Here is a 21,659-nt window from a genome sequence, read left to right on the forward strand (position 1 = left end):
TAAGGCAGGCCATAGATGCAGATTTCTTTCCTGCAACTACAGGTTTGTAATTCTGTCCATCTAGTCCTGGGATTTAAACAGCCTGACAGACATCTGTCATGTTGAAGGTCAGACTTTCTCTGCTGCAGTTGAATGTGGTGTGTGGTTGTGTTTACCTGGTAATCCTGCCAGTTCCCTTTTCTGAATGGCTATGATTTTCAGGGGAATCTACACTCTTTGGTGTTGCAGCTTGGCCTGCGCATGTTCAGAAAGCCGCCTCACATAAGACTCCTTTTGCATAATGGTATTTGCATTTAGATCGGATTTTAATGAACCACGTGACTGCCAGAGCTCCACCCATACATTCCTGTATACCGCAGTGTTAAATAGTAGAGCAGTGAGAATGCCTATGGAAAGGTATAGGCTTCCAATGTAAACTGAAATACCATTCTACTAAAAAAAAAAAAAAGCTTGAAAGCAATGCTTACTTAAGCCCTGGTTCACACTGGTGCAGCTTTGAAATCACACTACTTCAGATTGATTTCAAAGCCGAAGAGCAGTGCGATTTAAACTTCCAATTTTCACTGCGGCTTGTGACTTTATTTAACAGAAGCCAATGCACTTTGCAATGAAATCATAAAAAAAGTAGTGTAGGAACCGTTTTCAAAGTCGCTATAACATGAGTTGCAGTAATTTGAACAGTTTAATTGCCAGCAATGGGATGCGACTTGTCAAGCCATTTAGAACTGAAATTGGCTTTGTTGACTGTATGGGAGCCTCGGTGGTCACGTGATTAATTTAAAACTAAATGTAAATAACATTATGGTAAACAAAACTCGAAAGCTAGAATTGCATTGCTTTCATGTGTGATCGTGTTTTTTTTTTTTTTTTTTTTTTTTTTAGCTAAACTGTATCTACATTTTTGATTCACATGACCTCCCACACATTCCCATAGACAGCAATGATAAACAGCGTTGCAATGAGAAGATGCTCTGCTGTCGATCACAATCCATGAGCCGGGCCACATGATGGGTGGCTGAGAAGAGAACAAATAATTTTTTTTTTCAATATATTTAAACTAGTACAGAGGATGTGACTCTTAATGAAAAATGACGAAGGTCATAAGGCTTGACTGTAGTATGAAGTAATGAGCGTATCCAGATAGTATGGATAGCAGATTCAGGTATACAATTAGTTTCAATATATTTAAACTAGTACAGAGGATGTGACTCTTAATGAAAAATGACGAAGGTCATAAGGCTTGACTGTAGTATGAAGTAATGAGCGTATCCAGATAGTATGGATAGCAGATTCAGGTATACAATTAGTCTGATTTCCTGATCCGGTAGTAGTGCAGTCATGTATATCCTCTAAGCCAGGGATTCCCAAACTACGGCCCGCCAATTGTTCAGGAACTACAATTCCCATCATGCCTAGTCATGTATGTGAATGTCAGAGTTTTACAATGCCTCATGGGATGTGTAGTTCGGCAACAGCTGAAGGGCCATAGTTTGGGAATCCCTGCTCTAAGCCATTGTATAAACTTGTCAAGCCATTGGAATGAAGAAGAAGAATAAGAAATGGTGAAAATGGGGAATAGCGGGGGTTCGTAGGGGTTGTTGTGCACAATTAAGCGTGGACCACAGCTTAATTGGGTCTGACCAACCTCTAATCAAGGTTCAAGCAATGAATCATCCAAATTTGGGGGAAGAAAGTAAGCGACCCAAGGTTGCCATATTTTCATATGTTTTGAGATCTTGTCCTGTAGTGTAGCTTCTATTTTAGCATTTATCCTGGCTTTTGTAATAGTTTTTGGTCTCAACTATACAAAAGACGGTCTTTTTCAAATACGGGCAATCTTCGTTACCTGTAGCCATAATTTAAACTGCGATTGTGAGCTCCTCAGGGTGTTTAATAAAGCAATAAGGGCATCGTGTTAGGGTGGCCTAAAATAATGTGGAAAACTTCAGTCCAGTGTTTTGGGACTATGGACTATGTCCACCACATGTGTAGATTAGTCCGTAGAACCACCCAGCCCCGGAAGCACATTGGTGAGTAGTTAGGCACAAATTTAGCAATATGAGCTAGGACTAGGTGCCAGCAAGTCAACACCCTATAATTGGCCTCCTGCGCTTTTGTATTTTGTGAAGTGGACTTAGGTGATGACCAAATTTTCATTCAGATGTAGCCGGGTTAAGCGTAATTTAGATATGAAATTAGAAAACCAGTCTTTTTACCCAGCATTCACAGCTCCAAACTAAAAGGGGAGAAGCTACACAACTCGTAGGAACATTAAAAAGTATCCCATAGAACAAGTGAGTGTAGAGGAATTGATTTGTGACACCACTCCAGTCTGAAGGCTTGGGCCATGGTATGTTATCTAGGGTGAGGAGGTTACAGTCCACAGCCACCAGACCTACCTATAGGGATTTAATGACCTGTGCCAATTGAGCTGCAAAATAATAATTCTGGTAGTTTGGTAAACCTAAGCCACGGTCCAATTTTGAAACACATTATGGCAAGTTTAGGAAGTCTTGGTTTAATAGATCCCCCACATGTAATGGGACACCCTTGCTGTAAAATCCATAGATAATGGGTGGGGACAGAGATTGGAAACACTGTAAAAAGATATACATTTTCTGTAGTAAGGTAATTTTGACCGCTGTTATTTTACCCTTCCAGTAGATAAAGAAGACCATTGGGACAATAAAGAAGAAAGGGGAGTTGTTTTGGGGGATACTTGGTCCCAAAAAGGGCATCTGGGTGATCAGTCAGCTTAATTGCTAAATAGCAAACATGGTGCTGGGCCCACGTAAAAGAAAAGGCTTGCAGACAGAGGAGGAGTCTCGTGTGTATGTGTATATATATATATATATATAAATATATATATATATTTTTTTTTTTTACAAAATAAAGTCCATGTACATGAGGGTGTATTGATTTTTTTCAGGTAGGCCCCAGTTGTTTTGGTTGAGCTCCTGTTGGCTACTGTTTAGCTGTCCCCACCCCTCATGTTTAACACTGCTTTGGGACGTCCCAATGATTATGAAGATCAAGAGCTGTGTCCGTCAATGAAAGAAAGAGAAAATTGAATTTTTTACTTATCATAAAATCTATTTCTCTGATGTTCATTGACGGACACAGCATCCACCCCTCTGGGGAGTTGTAATACAGTCTGACACTGCTTGTAACTAAACTGAGTACCTATAGTAGGGAGAGGCAGTATACCCCCTAGGATTGCCCATAGGGGTAGCCAGAATATTTTTCTTCCTAGTGTCCTACTCCTGTAGAGGGCAGTATAACCCAATGGTTATGAAGATCAGGAGCTGTGTCCATCAATGAACATCAGAGAAATGGATTTTTCGGTAAGTCAAAATTCCACTTTTTTGCTAAAAATGCACTAAAATTATTGTTAGCCGATACAAACACAGCACATTTTACAAAATCCCTGCTAAGTTCCTTTTAAATATAAAAGCTAACCTGTATTGAGTTAATAAATTATAAATATTTGTACATTTTAAATTGCAGAAATAGTGATAATCGGACGTACACAAAAATGTCTCTAAAAAATCGGGAGGTTTTCTTTTTTCACTTACAGCTTTCAGTGTTTCTAAAGGACCCCCCAAACCATATATTTTCTGAAAGCTATTGGCCAGTATAATAAAAAGGTTCTGCTGATTTTTAAGCACCGCATAATTTGCGCAAATGTTTATCAAACCAATATTTCTCTGTTGCTCATTGACAGACGTAGTCTTCGTTGATTAATAACAACTCGGGTTATACTGCCCTCTACAGGAGTAGGACTAGACAGGAAAGAAAACGTTCTGGCCACACCCTAGGGGCAGTCCCAGAGGGTATATCCTCTCACTTCCTGCTACAGCAAATCAGTTTTTTTCTGTCTAGTTAGGAGTAAGGACCTAGATGCCTTGCTAGGATCTTCGGTCCTGTTAGGATTTTTTTCTTAGAAAGATTTTTTAGACAGCTCTTTTCTCCAGTGTTCCTGTGAGATCTTCAAGCAAGTAAGCTGGAACTGGGCGACGGGCTGGATGTTGAGATCCAGTGGGCACCCCAGTTCAGCCTACGAGCGCGTGCAGGCCATAGCTCATAGTCGTCCGTGACATAGTCCCACTGGACAGGGACTGACCCTGCGAGTTAAACGTCTCACCTGGACGCCAATGACCAACAGAGTCACGGCATCCATATTGGTCGACAGCCCCCCCACCCCAGTGGAGAGGGGTTTCTGTCAGGAGTTGGCGCCCGCCTGGTTCCGGTATGGTGAGTAGTATGTTCCCCCTCTCCCCCTGTCGAGTTTGTGGTGGACGCGGGCCCCTCTCTGGGATGGTAGGATGGATCTCCCCTCTATCCTATAATAAATCACAGATCCCCCAATTTGAGTGTGATTTTTGTGAAAAATAACCAGGAGGCTTGGTTTGGGAGCTGACGATCTAAAGTCATTGTAAGACTGTAAGGATGACTGAAGTCAGTGGCAGCACTAAAAGGGCGTTACTATTGAAGTAAAAGGTATCCTACCTGTCAGAGGCACACAGGCTGATGCCTATGCCTGAGTACTGCAGTTCAGATCGCCATTCCTCCAGCTTCCACGGGCTGCACAGCACTGTTTTGTGGCATCTCCTGACGACCCACGGACCGCATGCGGCCCGCCAGGGTCCTGTACCGCCGGCCAGGCTTATCACCATTCAGGGTGAAGTTTGTGGGGCCGATGCACTCCCGCAGGCCGAATACAGACATCCCGCAGGCCGCTGCTAGCCGCCCCAGCATGGGGGCGGCCATGTTTGAGGTGACCAAACACCTCGTGGAGCCAGGGGGAGGCGCCGGAAGGCGTGTTAAGGGGCGGAGCCGCCTCCTTTACCCAGGAAAAAGGGCCAAAGACTTCCTGTCTGTAACAGGACAGCACTGAGCAGCCTGATAGAAAACTTCTGTGCATCAGGGATGAGCCTTGGGGTCTCTCTCTCTCGGTGGGGTCCAAAGAGGCAGGTAACACTGAGGGGCGCTGTTGCGCTGGGGGATTATTAAAAAAAAAAAGTTTTTTACTTTGTCATTTTTTTTTGTCGCTGGCAAATGTCTTGTATAATCATTGACCCTGCCGCATATGTATCCCCACCGGATCCCCTCAAGGTGGCCGCAGGACCCTCCAGTACCCCACTTGTTTTGAATGCATTATCGGCAGTTTTGGAGTCTTTGGTATCCCGGGTGGAGGTGGCCTGTCAGGGACGGGGGTCAAGAAGCGACCCCCGCCTACCCCTATTTTTCATCTGATACTTCAGATACGGATTCGGAGCTGGTCAATGCAGCTGCAGGTCCCTCTTATGGGGCTGTTGTCTCAGGTAATGTCTCCTCAGCAGTGAGGAGAACGTTTCTGCCTCTGCCATAGCACAAGAGTGGTGCATGCACTAGTTGTGTCCGTCCGGGAAACCTTTAGTCTTGAGGTTACACCGGCAGAGGTAGCTGAGACTGAAATTCCTTTTTGGTACTTGTTAGCCTACCAAAAGGGCGAAGGATTTTCCTTTACCCAAATGGGGTCGTTTGAAACGAACCCCTGCTATTTCCAAACGCATGGCTAGGCGCTATCCGTTTGAGGAATCCCTCTTTAAAGGATAGACGGTACCACCAGCAGTGGACTCACCAATTTCCAAATAAAGCCACCGTTATCCCGTTGGAGGACGCTGTGTCCTTTAGGGATCCGGTGGATCGAAAAAGTGGAAGCGGAATCCCGTGTCATTTTTTCCCTGATAGGGTCAACCCTTAGGCCAGTGGTTGCCATTTAGTTTGGTTTCAAGAATGGGTTGGCTAATCTCCCCTTTCAAGGGGATCGCTTGTTTGGTTGAGATTATAAGGATCTCACTGGGGGCAAGAGCACTGTCTTGCCACAGACTGCTAGGATAAAGGACCTCGTAACTAACGAGGACCTTCCTTTTCTGCTCATAAAGAGTTTGTTCGTTCCGCGAGGGCGGGCGATAAGGCGAAACCCTCCAAAGCCCCTTCAGAGGGTTTTCAAAGGGCGCTGGTCGGCTAAACAAAAGGTCCGGCTCAGCCAAGCCTGAGGAATACAGCCTGATGCGCCCCTACCCATCTCTGGGGTGGGGGGATGTCTTCACCGGTTTCCGGATCCATGGCTTGTCAGAACCCCGGACTAAGGGGTTCGCGAGGTCATACAGTCAGGATACAGGATCGAGTTTCGATCACTTCCACCGGTGCGATTCTTCCCTTCTAACATTGAACGGTTTCAGGGGTTCTATTCGAACCTGTTCACAATGCCCAGGAAAGAGGACAAGGTGCGTCCAATTCTGGACTTGGGGAAAAATGGAGTCCATCCGAACAGTGGTGACCTCCCTGCATCAGGGGGATTTCCTGGCGTCCATAGACATTTAGGATGCCTATGTTTATATCCCCATCATCGCAGGACATCAGCGTTTTCTTCGCTTTCCCAAAGATCATCCCTGGTTCCCACCAGGAGACTGAACTATCTGGGCCTAATGTTGGATACATCCTGGGCAAGAGGGTTTCTCCTTGCGGAGAAACTCCAGAAGGTTCAGTCAACGATTCGGATGTTGCTGTCCGTCAAATGGCTGGGACTGATGGTGGCCTTCTTAGAGGCAGCACCGTATACCCAGTCTCGTACCCGAATTCTCCAGAATTCCGATTCCCTGGACAATCGGATCCGGTTGAGCGAGTGGACCAGGGAGTCTCCGATGCTCAACCAGGGGAAGTCATTCCTTCCGATAGTATCCAGGTTACCAATAAGGGTATCGGAACTGAGCGATCAGATTTTGTCTGATTTACTGGACCGAGCAGCTCTAGAGCAGCCCGATTCGGATCCAATCGCACAATGCCACGGTCGTGACTTGTGTCAAGAAAGGGGCACTTAGTGTCCTGGTGGCCATCGAAACGACTAGCATCTTTCGTTGGACGGAATGGTTTGTTCCGGATCTCCCCTCAGTGTTCACTCCGGGGGTGGGAAATCGGCAGGCAGATTATTTCAGCCGTCAGATTCTGGATCAAGGGGTATGGCCTCTTCATCCAGAGGTATTTCACTAGCTGTCCCTTCATTGGGGCACCCCGGATGTGGATCTGTTGGCACCTTGGCTCAACAGGAAGGTGTGGAGGTTTGTAGCTCGCACCCGCGATCTTCTAGCGGACGCAGCAGAAACGCTGATCGCCCCGTGGGGGCAGTATCAGCTACGGCATGCCTTCCATTCTCTCAAGTTACTGAGGGAACTTCTTCACAGGATAGAGGTGGAGGGAGTTCCAGTTATTCTGGAAATTCCGGACTGACCTCGTCGAGCTCTGGTACGCCGACTTGGTGAGGCTAGTCGCGGACGCTCCTTGGAGACTTCCTCTCAGGGAGGATTTGCGGTCTCCGGGACCGATCTTCCATCTTGCTTTACAATCGCTGGCTTAATGGCCTGGCCATTGAGACCCAGGTACTGAAGGACAAGGGAGTGTCAGCTTCAGTTATTCCTACCTCTAGTTAAAGCAAGGAAAGCGACTTCCAGCACATGGAAGTCTTATATTTGCGTGGTGTGAATCTCTTGGATTTCCCCCACATACCTATTCGGTGACCCGAATCTTGGTCTTTCTGCAACAAGGGGTTGAGCAGAAACTGTCCTTGAGCACTATCAAGGGTCAGGTTTCAGCGTTAGCAATCTTCTTTCAGAAACCTTTGGCTAATCATTCCTTGGTGCGGAATTTCATCCAGGGGGTGCGACACGTGCACCCTTACCGCCTGGGATCTTAATTTAGTGTTGTCGGTTCTTCAGAAACTTCTCTTTGAAGATATTAGGGAGATTCCCTTGCTTACATTATCCCAGAAGGTGGCCTTCTTGGTGGCCATTACTTCTGCACCCAGGGTGTCAGAACTGGCCGCATTATCTTGTCGTTCCCCATATCTGGTGGTTCATAGGGATAAGGTGGTTCTTCTTCCGAATCCATCCTTCCTTCCTAAAGTGCTTTTCAGAGTTTTCATCTGAATAAAAATATTGTGTTACCTTCCCCGTGTCCTAAGACTAGCCATCCTTGGGAGTTTGCATTACACTCCTTGGATGGAGTTCAGACAATCAGGGTACACTTGACCACTACGAACTTGTTTCGTAAGACGGACTCACTTTTTGTGATCACGGATAGCCCTAGAAGGGGGTTGCCTGTGTCTGCCGCGACCATCTCTAGATGGACCAGTCAGACGGTGGTACAGGCTTATTCTATTAAGGGTCGGAATCCTCCGTTCCCTGTTAAGGCGCACTCTACTCGGGCGCCTAGTGTTTCCTGGGTCTTCCGCCATCAGGCGTCAGCGATCCAGGTTTTCAAGGCGATGACTTGATCGTCGGTTCATACCTTTACATCATTTTATAAAGTTGATGTGATGGCATCGTCAGATGCCTCTTTTGGCCGCAAGGTTCTGCAGGCCGCAATCTGAGGAGACTGTTGGTCTACCTCAAGGGTTGTTGGGTTTTTCACTTAGGTCTCATCTTTTTGCTCGATGAGTCCTTGATGCTTCTGGTTGGCTCCGGTTGGGCCTTCTGGATTTTGATTTCTGTTATCCCACCCCTCATTTGTGGTACTGCTTTGGGACGTCCCGAGTTGTTATTAATCAACGAGGACTACGTCTGTCAATGAGCGACAGAGAAAAATGGATTTTTGTAAAATCTTACCGTAAAATCCTTTTCTCTTAAGCTCATTGACAGACGTAGTACCCGCCCCTCTGTTTTTGAGTTGGGTTGGGTTAAATTTTCTAAACACTGCTTTGTGACATAACTGATTTGCTGTAGCAGGAAGTGAGAGGATATACCCTCTGGGACTGCCCCTAGGGTGTGGCCAGAACGTTTTCTTTTCTGTCTAGTCCTACTCCTGTAGAGGGCAGTATAACCCGAGTTGTTATTAATCAACGAGGACTACGTCTGTCAATGAGCTTAAGAGAAAAGGATTTTACGGTAAGATTTTACAAAAATCCATTTTTTTACTAAAAATGCACTAAAATCATTAATAGTGGATTCATACATGGCAAAATGTACAAAATTCCTACTAAATATAAAAGTTAAAATTGTATTGAGTTAATAACAAATATTTCACAAAAAGGTACAATTTAAAATGTACAAATATTTGTTCAAATGGTGAAAACTGTACACAAAACTAAATTAAAATTTACTCTGAAAATCCAGAGGTTACCATTTTTTACTTGCAGCTTTCAGAATTTTAACCACTTTAAGAGCGGAAGAATTTGCCCCTTTCCTGACCATGCCCTATTTTGCGATTTGACACTGCATTACTTTAACGGACAATTGCGCGGTCGTGCAACGCTGTAACCAAATAAAATGGATGTCCTTTTTTTCCCCACAAATAGAGCTTTCTTTTGGTGGTATTTGATCACCTGTGCGTTTGAAAAAAAAAAAAAACATTTTTCACATTCTGCTATATGACATTCTTAAAAAAAAATTTAAAAATCTAAATTTTTTAACATTTTAGGCCAATTTGTTTTCTACCACATATTTTTGGTAAAAAAAAATTGCAATAAGCGTATTTTGATTGGTTTGCGCAAAAGTTATTGCATCTATGAACTACGGGAAAGATTTGTCATTTTTATATATTTTCTTTTTGTTTTTTTACTAGTTATGGTGGCGATCTGCTATTTTTTTTGCGGTGGACAGATCTGACTCCTAACTGACATTTTTGACACTTTTGGGGGCCATTACTACAGTAATCAGTGCTAAAAATAGGCACTGTTACTGTAATGCCATTGGCAGGGAAGGGGTTAACCCTGTGGGTGATCAAGGGGTTAAATGTGAGCCTAGGGGAGTGATTCTAACTGTGGGGGGCATGGCTTCTGAAAAGACCATAGAGACATGTGATCCTATATAGAAAGATCACATGAGCTCTATGATCATTCCAGGGAGAAGAGCCGGCAGCTGTATTTATAACCCTTGTCCGTCCTCTCAGCGGGGAACGATCGCAGGTGTCAGATGGCAATCGGAGCCGCCTGACCTGTGCATCGGCTTCCCTGCTGCCAAGTGGGGGCAGGGGCGTGCCGGCGGTCGGCGCACGCTCGCCCCTAGCGCAGGAGAGCAACCCTGCTGCAGTAAAAAGGCGGTGGGTGGTCGGGAAGCGGTTAAAAGTCCCCTCAAGCATGGTTCACACTAGTGGGATGCGGTAAGCCCTGCGAATCCAGTGCGGATTTCCTCATCGCACCTTAATCGCATGGCGGTTCACCCTGCCCTCTGTGAACTGCGGCGGGTGTCAATTCAAAGTTAATGACACCCCCAGATCGGTTTGCAGATCGCAGTGTGAACTGTGATTTTGGAAAGGAATCGAATTGCATGGGTGTGAGTGAACACCCATGCGAGATCAGATGCTGGTGCGGACAAAAAAAAAGGGTCCTGCACGAGTTTGGTCCGAATGGGATGTGAATTCAGCCATACAGTTTTTGTATGGCTGAATTTGCATCGCATTTCGATCAAACTCGTGCAGGACCCTTTTTTTTTTTTTTTGTCTGCGCCAGAATCGAATCACATGGGTGTTCACATACGACCTATAGAATAAATTGCTACTGATTTTTTGGGCCCCGCAATAATTGCGCAAATGTTCGTATCACAAAAAATACACAAAAATCATGATTGGTGCACATAAAACACAAAATGGCTTGAAAAATTCCTGCTAAACGACTACTAAAGCATCGTTTACATGTGGCATACTAAAGTGTACACCCATGGAGGGCCATGTTTACCTGCACAGGTGTTCCGTGTTCCATGCATCCATGTACAGGCAGTCCCATTTATGTCAATTGGGATGCAACAGCTGCACAGACATTACTGCTGTTTCCAATCCGACATACGTGTGGGTGCACGACCCCAAACGCATACAGTGTGAGCTCAGGGACATGCAAGCGGACCTACATAGATGTCAAGTTGAGAGCGACTGCTCTGTTCGTGCAGTTGCTACATCCCAAATGACATCAATCTGACTTCCTGCACAGGGATGCACGGAACACCTGGGCATCACTGTGAAGGTAAGCTGTGTATGCCTGGTGTAAACAAGGCCTTAGGCCCCTTTCACACAAGCAAACCATTTGGGTCTGCCTGTCTGTTTTTCAAGCGGGCCCAATCGGACCACCCGTTTTCTGTGGAGAGGCTGATGTAAATGACAATGTGTCCATTTACACCTGCCTGCTTCCCGTCCACTAAAAACAGATGAATGGGTATACCATTCCCCATCAATCTAGCAGATCAGATTGGATATAAATGGGCATTTCTACCTATTTTCACAGTGCTTATCGGTGCTCACATGTCTCCTGACTCTCTTCTCCCCCCCTCTGACATCCAGCAGGCAGAGCGAAAACCTTCTTCTGACATCAGCCAGGGAGGAAAGGGGGAGAAAGCCAGGAGTCTTGTGACGGCCGATCACATTTTAGGTTAATAAACTCTGATCAGCAGATTGTAATCTGTTGTTCAGATTTATAGAATAATTCAGCCGAGTAAGAATTAGGTTATAAGTTCATGGTCATTGAAGTGACCATGAACTTATAGCAGGGGGAGAAATGAGGTGCGTACGGACCTTGCCAGCTGCAAGCAGTGCTGTAGGTCGGTACTGACCTGGCAGTGAAAGGGTTAATGCCATTTGCCTTTAGATTCGTTTTTTTTTTCCAATTATGTAACCCCTAGAGCTCCGCCCACCCACCCACAACTCCTAGATTCACTAAAGGAACTCGTAAAGATCACATGACCGACTCGAGAACTAACAAAAATAGCTATATCTTGCTTTTAATATCATATACTACATATATATTAAAGCATATGCACATGGGTTTAATGACACTTTAAGCAATACCCCCCAGGCCTATGATTGAACAGTGAAGGAGCATAGGCAGCTTAAGGACTGTATATACTCCTGCTCTTTTCCGTCAGCAAGTTTTTTGGGCTGTGGTTCCTCGCTTTACTAGTCTGAGTGGTGCTGTGTAGGTTGGCTATCTAGAGGCTGATAGCAAGTCCAATTAATTTGCTTAGAGTCAGTGGTGTATATAGGTTTTGTGCTGCCCTAGGCCTGATTTAACTTGTGCGGGTGCAATTTAAATATGACCCACCCCTTCTTGTTTGACTCATCCTGCCTCAGTGGCCATATGTGCATCCCCATCAGTGGCCATATGTGCATCCCCATCAGTGAAGCTTATCAGTGCCGCTTTATCAGTGCAGCCTCATTAGTGCCCGTCAGTGCAGTTTCAGTACCCACCATTGCAGCCTCATTAGTGCCCGTCAGTGCAGTTTCAGTACCCACCATTGCAGCCTCATTAGTGCCCGTCAGTGCAGTTTCAGTACCCACCATTGCAGCCTCATTAGTGCCCATCAGTTCCACCTCATCAGTGGCCATCAGTGCAGCCCCATCAGTTCCACCTCATCAGTGGCCATCAGTGCAGCTTTATCAGTTCCACCTCATCAGTGGCCACCAGTGCAGCCTTATCAGTTCCACCTCATCAGTGGCCATTAGTACAGCCTTATGTCACTGGATTAGTAAGATTACTCCTTTCTTTTAAGATATTTGGACTTGTGTTTGCTGCCACTGAATGTAATCATAGGATTATTTCACTTATTTGTAAATTGACTAGGAAGTCCATAGTCAGCCAAATAGGTGAAATAATCAATGGCAGCAAACACAAGTCCAAATATCTTTTAAGATTGGAGTAATCTTATCAACCTAGTGACATATTGCGATAGCCTTAATTGTATATGATGCAACTCAGTATGCTCGCTCATGGACAAGGATGTTTAAAGAAATGAAATTATATTATTGACATGATGCTTGCCATACCTGAGGGTGGAGTAGGGTAGGCGGAGCATAGGGCTGCAGTGCCCCCCTATTAGTATTGGTTGCCATTGGGCCAGTTGTATTAAGTGTGGTCGGCGGCCTGCGGTCTATCCGAATGTCCTCACCGGCTGGTATTATACCGGCAGGTAGCAGTGTGACCGCTTTATGGGGGTGCCAGACTGATTTGCCTATGCCCTTTGACCCAAGTCACCCCAAAGGACTGGCACTATACGAAAAGTGTAGCGCAAGCCGGTGGGGACCCTTTTCATGCGGGAGTCGGCTGTTTTTTTTGTTTGTTTTTTTGTGTAGGGTGCAGCTTTTTTGCTGCCCCCCTGCAAAATGCCGCCCTAGGCCTGCGCCTTGTCGGCCTAGGCCAAGATACAGCACTGCTTAGAGTAGCTGTACTATCATTTTATTCAAGCGTTTTAATAATCTGAGCCATTTTGTTTGGTTGCCATGCCAGTGGTTTTTTAACATTAATTTTCCAGCTGCATGAAAGCAATGTAATGTTTGTCAGTAACCCTACCATATATAAAACAAGTTAAGTTTATTACAGACAAGGAAAGTTTTACCTTCACATCAAACTTTACCTAATATAATGTGTATTATGATTTTTCCTGAAGAGAAAGCACATTCAAAGAATTAATTTGTTCAGATCAGAATCCAGAAACTTTTTCTTTCCTTCACCTTCACCTTCATTTTTCTTGTCACTGCGGTCAAAAACAAGCATCGAATACTCCCTAATTAACCATTTGAAAATCAAATAATTTCAAAAACGACCAATTGTAAACAAAACTCGACATTAGTTGCATTCACATAACTGCATTATTTGATGTTTTGTTTTTTTCCTGCAGCAAAGTTTCTTTGATACTGAAATTCAAAAGAGATCTGTAGGGTTACATGCTCTCTGACTGTGCCCCATGCATTCCGAGTTTTTGGGTGCCCCTGAGGCTTAGGTACAGCTTCCAGCCCCACTGCCAACAGCCTGGAAAAATTCTATGACCAGCTAAAACTTGACGGCTGGACACTACTGAGCAGTACGCGCATAGGCTTTCAGGATCGTATACCCACAGCACAGGAATTCTGCATGCTGGGCACTGGCATATGACCCTGAACACCTAAAGCCCTTAACTTGAGTATTGCTTAGTACAGCATTCAGCTGCCGCATATTTCAGCCTGTCATAGATTTAGACAGACTGCTGGCAGTGGCTTCCGGGCACCCGAAAATGCTGGGATTTGGTACGAGGCCTAATTTTGTTAGTCTTGGGGTGTGCTGAAGGTTTTATACAGACATAATGTTGCATTATTGAACAATAAGAAAGCGTATTTAGGACGCTTAACATTAATATTTTAGGATTACGTAGATAATTCCTAACTAGCATTTCTGGTATCCTCTTGGGATTCCAGCAGCAAGATTATCTGCCATGGTTAATATGCTGATGAATTAATTGCCCTTTATTACTTCTGTTACATATATGATCTAAATTGGAAACTAGTATCTACAGTGTTGCATCTTAAAAGTGACCTTGTGGAAGAAATGGAAGTCTCCGGTAGATCTCACATCAAATTCCCCAAGTGATCCAACAAATCCGTGATCAATTCATTCTGCAATCACCTGCCCAAAACTGAAATATATTCTCCTTTAACACTAAATCTTTTGTGTTTTTTCTCTCCGCCTTGTTTTTACTTATGTAAAATATTTAATTACCCAGAGAAATGCAGAGTTGCAGTTTCAGGTTAATAGAGGTTTTATGTTCCAGCTTCACAGAAACAGCATCCAGTTCACTGACGGTTATGACTTAAAAGAAGACATCGGGGTGGGATCTTACTCGATATGTAAAAGGTGTATCCACAAGGCTACAAACATGGAATATGCAGTCAAGGTAATGTTTCTGTTGCTGAAAATGATAAAGTAAATTAAATGTGCAAAGAATGACATTTCTGTGCAAGGAATGTGTAATGTGAGTAAAAGAGGAAAAGCACAAAGTGAATAGTGCTGTATAGTGCAAGACCAGCTGGGTATCAAGGCAACACAGTTAATCTGAAATATTTTAATTCAGTAAATGTATATTCCTTGGGACAAGGTTTACGTCAAATGTGAGCAATAGGAGACTTGGTCAGAGGCTTGCTTTACAGTATTAGGACCAGTGTCTAGGGCTTTGGGCTTGTTAATGCCATCTGTTTGAGCTGCTTCTGAGATCATTTAGACGTAGTTAGTAGGTGCATTTAACCTGCTTCAAGAAGGTTTTAATGTTCTGTGTAGGGCCGAAACCACGAATCGATTAATTGACAACTAATCGATTATGAAAATAGTTGTCAACCGGTTGTCAATCAGCCGATTGGTTGTCCTGCATACAAGATGCATTATTTGTTTACATATCAGAAAATAGTGCAACGCACATACAGCTCAGCACACCATCCATACATCTCAGTAGATGGCAGCAAACTTGTGAATGTGTGAGGACAATGCCTCATGGGATATGTAGTGCTGGGCAAGAGAAGGAACCAAGTGTTTTTAAAGGCAGAGGTTTTTACCTTGCTATAGGGACACTGTACAGTACTATACTTTGCTGCTTCCTATAGGGGCACTTTGAAAGCAGGAGGAGCCAGAAGTGCCGTGGGGGAGGGGGGGGCAGAACAGAAGAACCAGTGCTGCTCTGTGCAAAACCGTTACACAGAGCAGTAAAGTATAACAAGTTTGTTAAAAAAAAATTCAACTTTTACAATCACTTTAAACTAAAGGCTCTGTGCAGGGAAGATCAGCATCTGAACCCAGAGAAGCTGGGGGCTGATAGACTAGAGTTGATACAAGGCATTAAAATTACATTGGAAGTAAAAGTTTACCAGTATTGTGGATTAGACATATGCCGGTTTTCGGTAATTCGATATATCGCGGTATTGCATAGCCACGGTATTGTTATTGTGGCATTTTTAAAATACCGAGTTTCTCTGTCAAGTCTGCCTGACTTGTGAATTGATACATTTCAGTGAGCTGGATGACTCATTCACTCACACAGCTAACACCTTTCAGCATTAAGTCTCCTAACTATAAACAAAAATGATTACATTGTATTTTTTCCTTCCCTCTGCCAGGGAGAAAGGAAGTTTAACCTCTTAAAGACTGGATCTTTTTCTGACACTTGTTGCTTGCAAGTTAAAATCAGTTTTTTTTTTTTGCTAGAAAAGTACTTAGAACCCCCAAATATTTTATATATTTTTTTAGCAGAGACCCTACAGAATAAAATGGCGATTGTGGTAATATTTTATGTCACACTGTATTTGCACAGCAGTCTTTCAAACGCAATTAATAGACTTTAATGAATAAAAAAAAAAAAAAAATATAACAGTAAAGTTATCCCAATTTTTTCAATTTTTTTTTTGTTACACAGAGAATCGTGAGAGAATCGTGATCTTTATTCCAAGCTAAAAAATCGTGATTCTCATTTTGGCCAGAATCGTGCAGCTCTAATATATATATATATATATATATATATATATATATATATATATATATATATATATATATATATATATATATACACACAGGCATAGCAGCCCACATTACATTATTATTATATAGCCATCAAGCAGTGTCTGGCCTACCTGGTGATGACTGGTCCTGGCGCTCTGATCCGATGGCCTGGTCTTTAAAGGGGCAAATCCTTGCGATCCATAAGTGGTTAAACCTGCAGGAGGACCGGTGTTTTTATCTATTAATGACTTTACTATTGCTTTAAGCCTGGTTCACATGTATGCGGGTTGGCGGTTCACATGTATGCGGGTTGGCGGCCCACATTTGCACAGGCATAGCAGCCCATTGATGTGAATGGGCTTGAGCTGCTATGCCTGCGTTTTCAGCTGAAAAAAGGTGCATGCAGAATTTAAAAAAATGCAGTGGCCATGAAATCCATCCTTCTTTTGCACCATGCGACTTACCTGCCGTTGCTGCACACGCAAACTGTTTTTAAATGCCGTGCCCACGTATACAAAAAATGCAGAAAGCTTGCCAGAGCAGGAACTGCAGGTTAGTCGCATGGTGCAAAAGCAGGATGGATTTCAAGGCCACTGAATTTTAAAAAAAATGCTGCATGCACCTTTTTTCTGCTGAAAATGAGGGCATAGCAGCCCGTTCAAATCAATGGTCTGCTATGCCTGTGCAAATGTGGGCCGCCAACCCGCATACATGTGAACCGCCAACCCGCATACATGTGAACCGCCAACCCGCATACATCTGAACCACCAACCCGCATACATGCAAACCACCAACCCGCATACATGCGAACCAGGCCTAAAGCAATAGTAAAGTAATTTATAAACAACACCTCCTTCAGGTTTAACCACATCTTGACCACAAGGATTTGCCCTCTTAATGACCAGGCCATCGGATCGGAGCCGAGCGCCAGGACCAGTTATCACCAGTTAGGCCAGACACTGCTTGATGACCTATTTTAGGCCTGGTTCACAGAGTCTGTACTGACTGACTATATAATAATGTGCATAAGTGAACCAAAGCCCCTAAATTCAGCAATGAAATTGAAGTGAGGTGGAAATTTAATAATTTAAATTTAATAATAGAATACCGTGATAATACCGTATACCGTGGCAAAACCTTAATCAATTAATCGCAGCATGAAAATCTGATACCGTCACAAGCCTATTGTGGATTATATTTAACATTATTATATCCATGAAAAAAGTCCAAACGTTTAGTACTATTTTAATATAAAAATGTTTTTCCCCCCCCTTCCCCTCCACCCTTCTTATAGCTTCATGTTTTGACTTCCAGTTAAAATACCCTGCATACCCGACATCTGGACATATTTATTATATAAACACGATACAAGATTAAATACGTTCACTGTTTAACAGTAGAAATTATAACCGTGATTATCTCTTTTCGTACTATTAAAGGCAAATTTTTTAACCCCATCATGACAGGTGATTAAAAAATAATCATGCTGCTGCTACTAAATCTCTTATGCTGCTCATACATGTTTTGATTTTTGGACAAGAATATTTGCATGAATATTTGTACATAAATGATTTGCATATTTGTTGAATGGATGCGTGTTGTTTGAAAATCCCACTTGCTTTTAACATTCAATTTTAAAATGAATATAACTTCTGAGCAAAAAACCATACACTATTTGAAGATTCGTTTGATCGAGAAGTTTTCAATTCTGCTCCTTCGAATTTTCCTGTCACTGTGGTTGACAACAAACACCGAATGGACCCCACTAATGGTTAGAAAATCAGATGAATGTTCCCAAAAAAATTTCTAAAGGAAAGCTAGTTTGTGCATGCCCAGCAGGCGCAGGGAGCTTCTATCAAGCTGCCTGCCTATTACAAGGGAGTGTGTCATGAATATTTTATAACAATCCAGTCTGAAAATTTGCAAAATACTGTTTTAGGTCTTTTCAAATTTTAAAAATGTTGATCTCTGTGTCTATGTACCACATTTAAACTTTTAATAACTCAAAATCTGTCTGAGTGGAGCTGGATATTTATAATTACCTCTGCAAAAAGATATTCAAGAATATTAACTAAATTGTACACCAACTTTTTTTTTTTTAGAGGTTCTTATCTGATTAGTCGATTAACCAAAACAATAATTGGCCAACTAATCAATTATGAAAATAATCGTTAGTTGCAGCCCTTGGTATGGTAGACTTGTATGGGAATGCTAAACACACTTAAAGCAAACAAGTCTGTTGATATAGGCACATTTCCTTCAATTTTCAGACTTCATACATATGTAGTCACCACTCTACATAGGTTGAAGCCAAACAGCCCCCAACATAAAAATTTAATTTATTTTTTCAGAGGAGCAATGTGTTTTTTTTTTTTTTGTTTTGTTTTTTTTTTTTTTGCAGTTAATCTCAATTTAGTACTTAGGTTGCATTCACACCGTTTTCATGTGTTGCAGGCATATTTTACACTTTACCATTTATCCATCTGGAAGATGCACCTTTTCTCAAGCCGTATCAGTGATGCAGCAAGCACTGCAGTAAAACACATAGGTGTGAATGTACCCTGATTTCTTTATCGCCCATTGAAGGAAATTGGAATTGTCAATCACTCTGGTTCTATGCTGCTGCCAACAGGAGGGTTTTGCTAGCCTTTTTATTCTTTTTTCAATTTTATTTATTCAAGGTACTTAGTACACCATATATATTTTTCTTTAGTGATTTCAAAAATGCTGCTTGAGCTAGTCTCTGCACAGCAACTATCTATATTGATATATCTTGGACCAGCAACCTTTGGACTAGACCCAGATTGCGCTGCTATCCGGCATATAACCTTCTGGCACCAGGTCCTGCATTGTGGTACTTTCCTTACCTTTCTGTACTGTAAGCCACCAAATACTCGCCTGTTTCAGAGCCATGGCACAGTCTCTGGCATGACTCTCATAGTAAGTAGGTAAGTAGGCTTCTAGATATGGTGGGTCTAGCCTGAAATATGAACTTCAGGCACTGGGATTTGCATTGTAATTCTTTCCAAACTTTTCTTTTCAGAGTTGGCTACAGAGTGCTTTCTGGGTGCAGGCAGTGAGGGCTAATTTAGTTAATAATGCTGGTCAGGTTAAAGCATCAGGAGCTACCTCTCAGTTGGTACCTTTTGGGTACCATTACAAAATTCCTGTTACCGTCATCCTACCCGGGTAACAGTCAAGCCTGAAGGATTGAGCACTGGCGTCATCCACTAGGTGATGTCAGACACAGGGCATAGTCCAGGTGCTACAACTGACTTCAGCCTATACTTGTTTAATGGTCCTAGGGTAATTTTCCCATTATCCCCAAATGGAACCAATGCCTGTAATCCTGAACCTGGGGCACCTTAGAGGGTCTTCACCCTTTAAATATGTTCCTGCTTCTTCCAGCAGAGCCGAGGCCTTCCCCGAGCCCCATAGGGACTTCCGAAGTGTGCCCATCTACTAGATCATTTTGTACATGGAGTTCTAGATGCCTCAGACTGTCCTGTGTCTCTGAACCCGACTAGGTCTGTAGCCCCTGTTGAGATTATGGATTCAAAATCCAAGCAGTTGGAATAGGCTTTTTTGGGATCACTTCAGTCTTAGAAATACAAGCGGTTGTTTCAGGTCTTTTGGATGCAGTGCATATCACCCTGCATTTAGAAGATCAGTCTGCTCTTGCAAACCATATGCTTTTTTAGAACTCTTGCGGCTGTGTCTCATCACAAAGGTCCTGAGCTCCACCTGAAAATGCCACAGCATTTCCCCTTTGAGAAGAGATTTACTAATAGATGGTCTATGCACAAAATGGATGCTCCAGTGATCAGAGTTAACAGAGATGCAACTAGACAGGTTGAAGGTATACTTGCCTGTGGGGATATCGTGCTTAGAAAGTTGAATTCCCTCCTATGATTCCAGTTTAACTGGTTTGGCCTTCTGTCCTGTGTTAGCAGTAGCTCTAGTCTTTTAGACCATCTCAAAATGCCTCTAAACTCCATAAAGAGAATTTTCTCTATCGTTCATTGACAGACGCAGCTCCATATCCTTCTTAACCATTGGGTTATACTGCCCCCTACAGGAGTAGGACACTAGGCATGAAAAAACTTTACCACACCTATGGGGCAGTCCCTAATGGCATATACCCACTCACTCTGCTATAGGATTCAGTTTGTTTCTGCCTAGTTTAGGAATAGGACCTAGTTCCCTGCTGGGACTTCGGTCTTAGCATATTTTTTATTTGAAAGGGAACCTTTTGTTAAAAAAATTTTTTTCTTAACTAGTTATGTTCCTGAGAGAACTACAATCAACAGCCGGACTGGGCGTCGGAATGGATATTATAGATCTTTAAGTTCTCCCAGTCTGGGCAGCGAGTGTGTGCAGGTCACAGCTCCACACTAGGTCTCGCCACGACAGAGCCCCAATGGTCGGGAGCTGGTCCACGAGTGAAACGCCTTGCCAGGACGCACACGACCTGGTTTGACTTGAGTCGCATCGTACCCCTTGGCCGCAAGCACCACCTATTCCCAGATGGGGAGGGGGTCTGACTGGAGTGGTGCCCATCCGGTCCATGCTGTGGTAAGTAGTGTCCCCCCCTCCCCCTTTGTGGTCCCTCGGGGTGGACGTGGGCCCCTCCTTGGGATAGTCAGACCTCCGGGTTCCTTTCCATTCCCCTTAGCCCCTCTAACAGTCACGATGGTCTTTTGGGCCCAACCTACCCCCATGCCCCCCTCCCGGGTGAGGTAGGAGCTGGCTTTGCCACTTGCTCCAGTGAGGGGGGGGTGGATGTGGTTGTTGCTGGCCGGGCTGTACGGATCGCACACAGGGGGTCCTTGAGCAAGTTCCTGGCCCCCTGGGGGCTAATGACTGGGGCAGGGATGTCCTTTGGGCTCCCCGCGGTGGTTATAGGCTGGGGGGAGCGAATGTCTCTTCTTCCGCTGGTCTCCGCCCCATGTGGCTGGTTTGGGCCGAAAATTTAGTTTGCGGCTTTGCAGCCTACTCGTGGCTGTCCGGGTACCTGACCGAGTGCCTGGCTGAGCGGACGGTACTGCCGAAAGATGGGGCCGGAACAGGCCGAAAACTGAGGCCGTGGCTTTGGGGCCTACTTGCGACGGTCCGGGTATCTGACCGAGTGCCTGCCCAAGCCGACCAAGTGCCTGGCTGAGCGGACGGTACTGCCAAAAAAAGGGTTTAAATACCAGCGCTATGGAGTTTCAGTACTTTATTGAACTAAAATAGTGGTGTAAGCTGCCCCCAACCTACCACTGAGGTAGTAGATTAGAAAAAAGTGCAAGTGATGTTGGGACCGGCGCTACCACTTAAATATTATGTCTGTGCAATTCCATAAACTGTATAATTCATACCAAAAGTGCATATAGTGCTTATAGTGCAACGATAAAACCAAAGT

At 43.9% G+C, this 21,659-nt stretch overlaps 1 protein-coding gene across 2 annotated transcripts in view; it reads left to right on the forward strand.

Moving 5' to 3' along the window:
• RPS6KA3 (ribosomal protein S6 kinase A3) overlaps positions 1 to 21,659 on the forward strand; it is a 319,536-nt gene that overhangs the window by 217,658 nt on the left and 80,219 nt on the right. For both annotated transcript variants that reach the window (XM_082245344.1, XM_082245345.1), the window contains one exon: positions 14,544 to 14,666. In XM_082245344.1, the coding sequence (XP_082101470.1) occupies positions 14,544 to 14,666 (123 nt within the window). The remainder of the gene's footprint in view (positions 1 to 14,543; positions 14,667 to 21,659) is intronic.

The sequence above is a fragment of the Pelophylax lessonae genome, assembly GCF_965119305.1.
Source record: "Pelophylax lessonae genome assembly, chromosome: 2".
Taxonomy (NCBI): domain Eukaryota; kingdom Metazoa; phylum Chordata; class Amphibia; order Anura; family Ranidae; genus Pelophylax; species Pelophylax lessonae.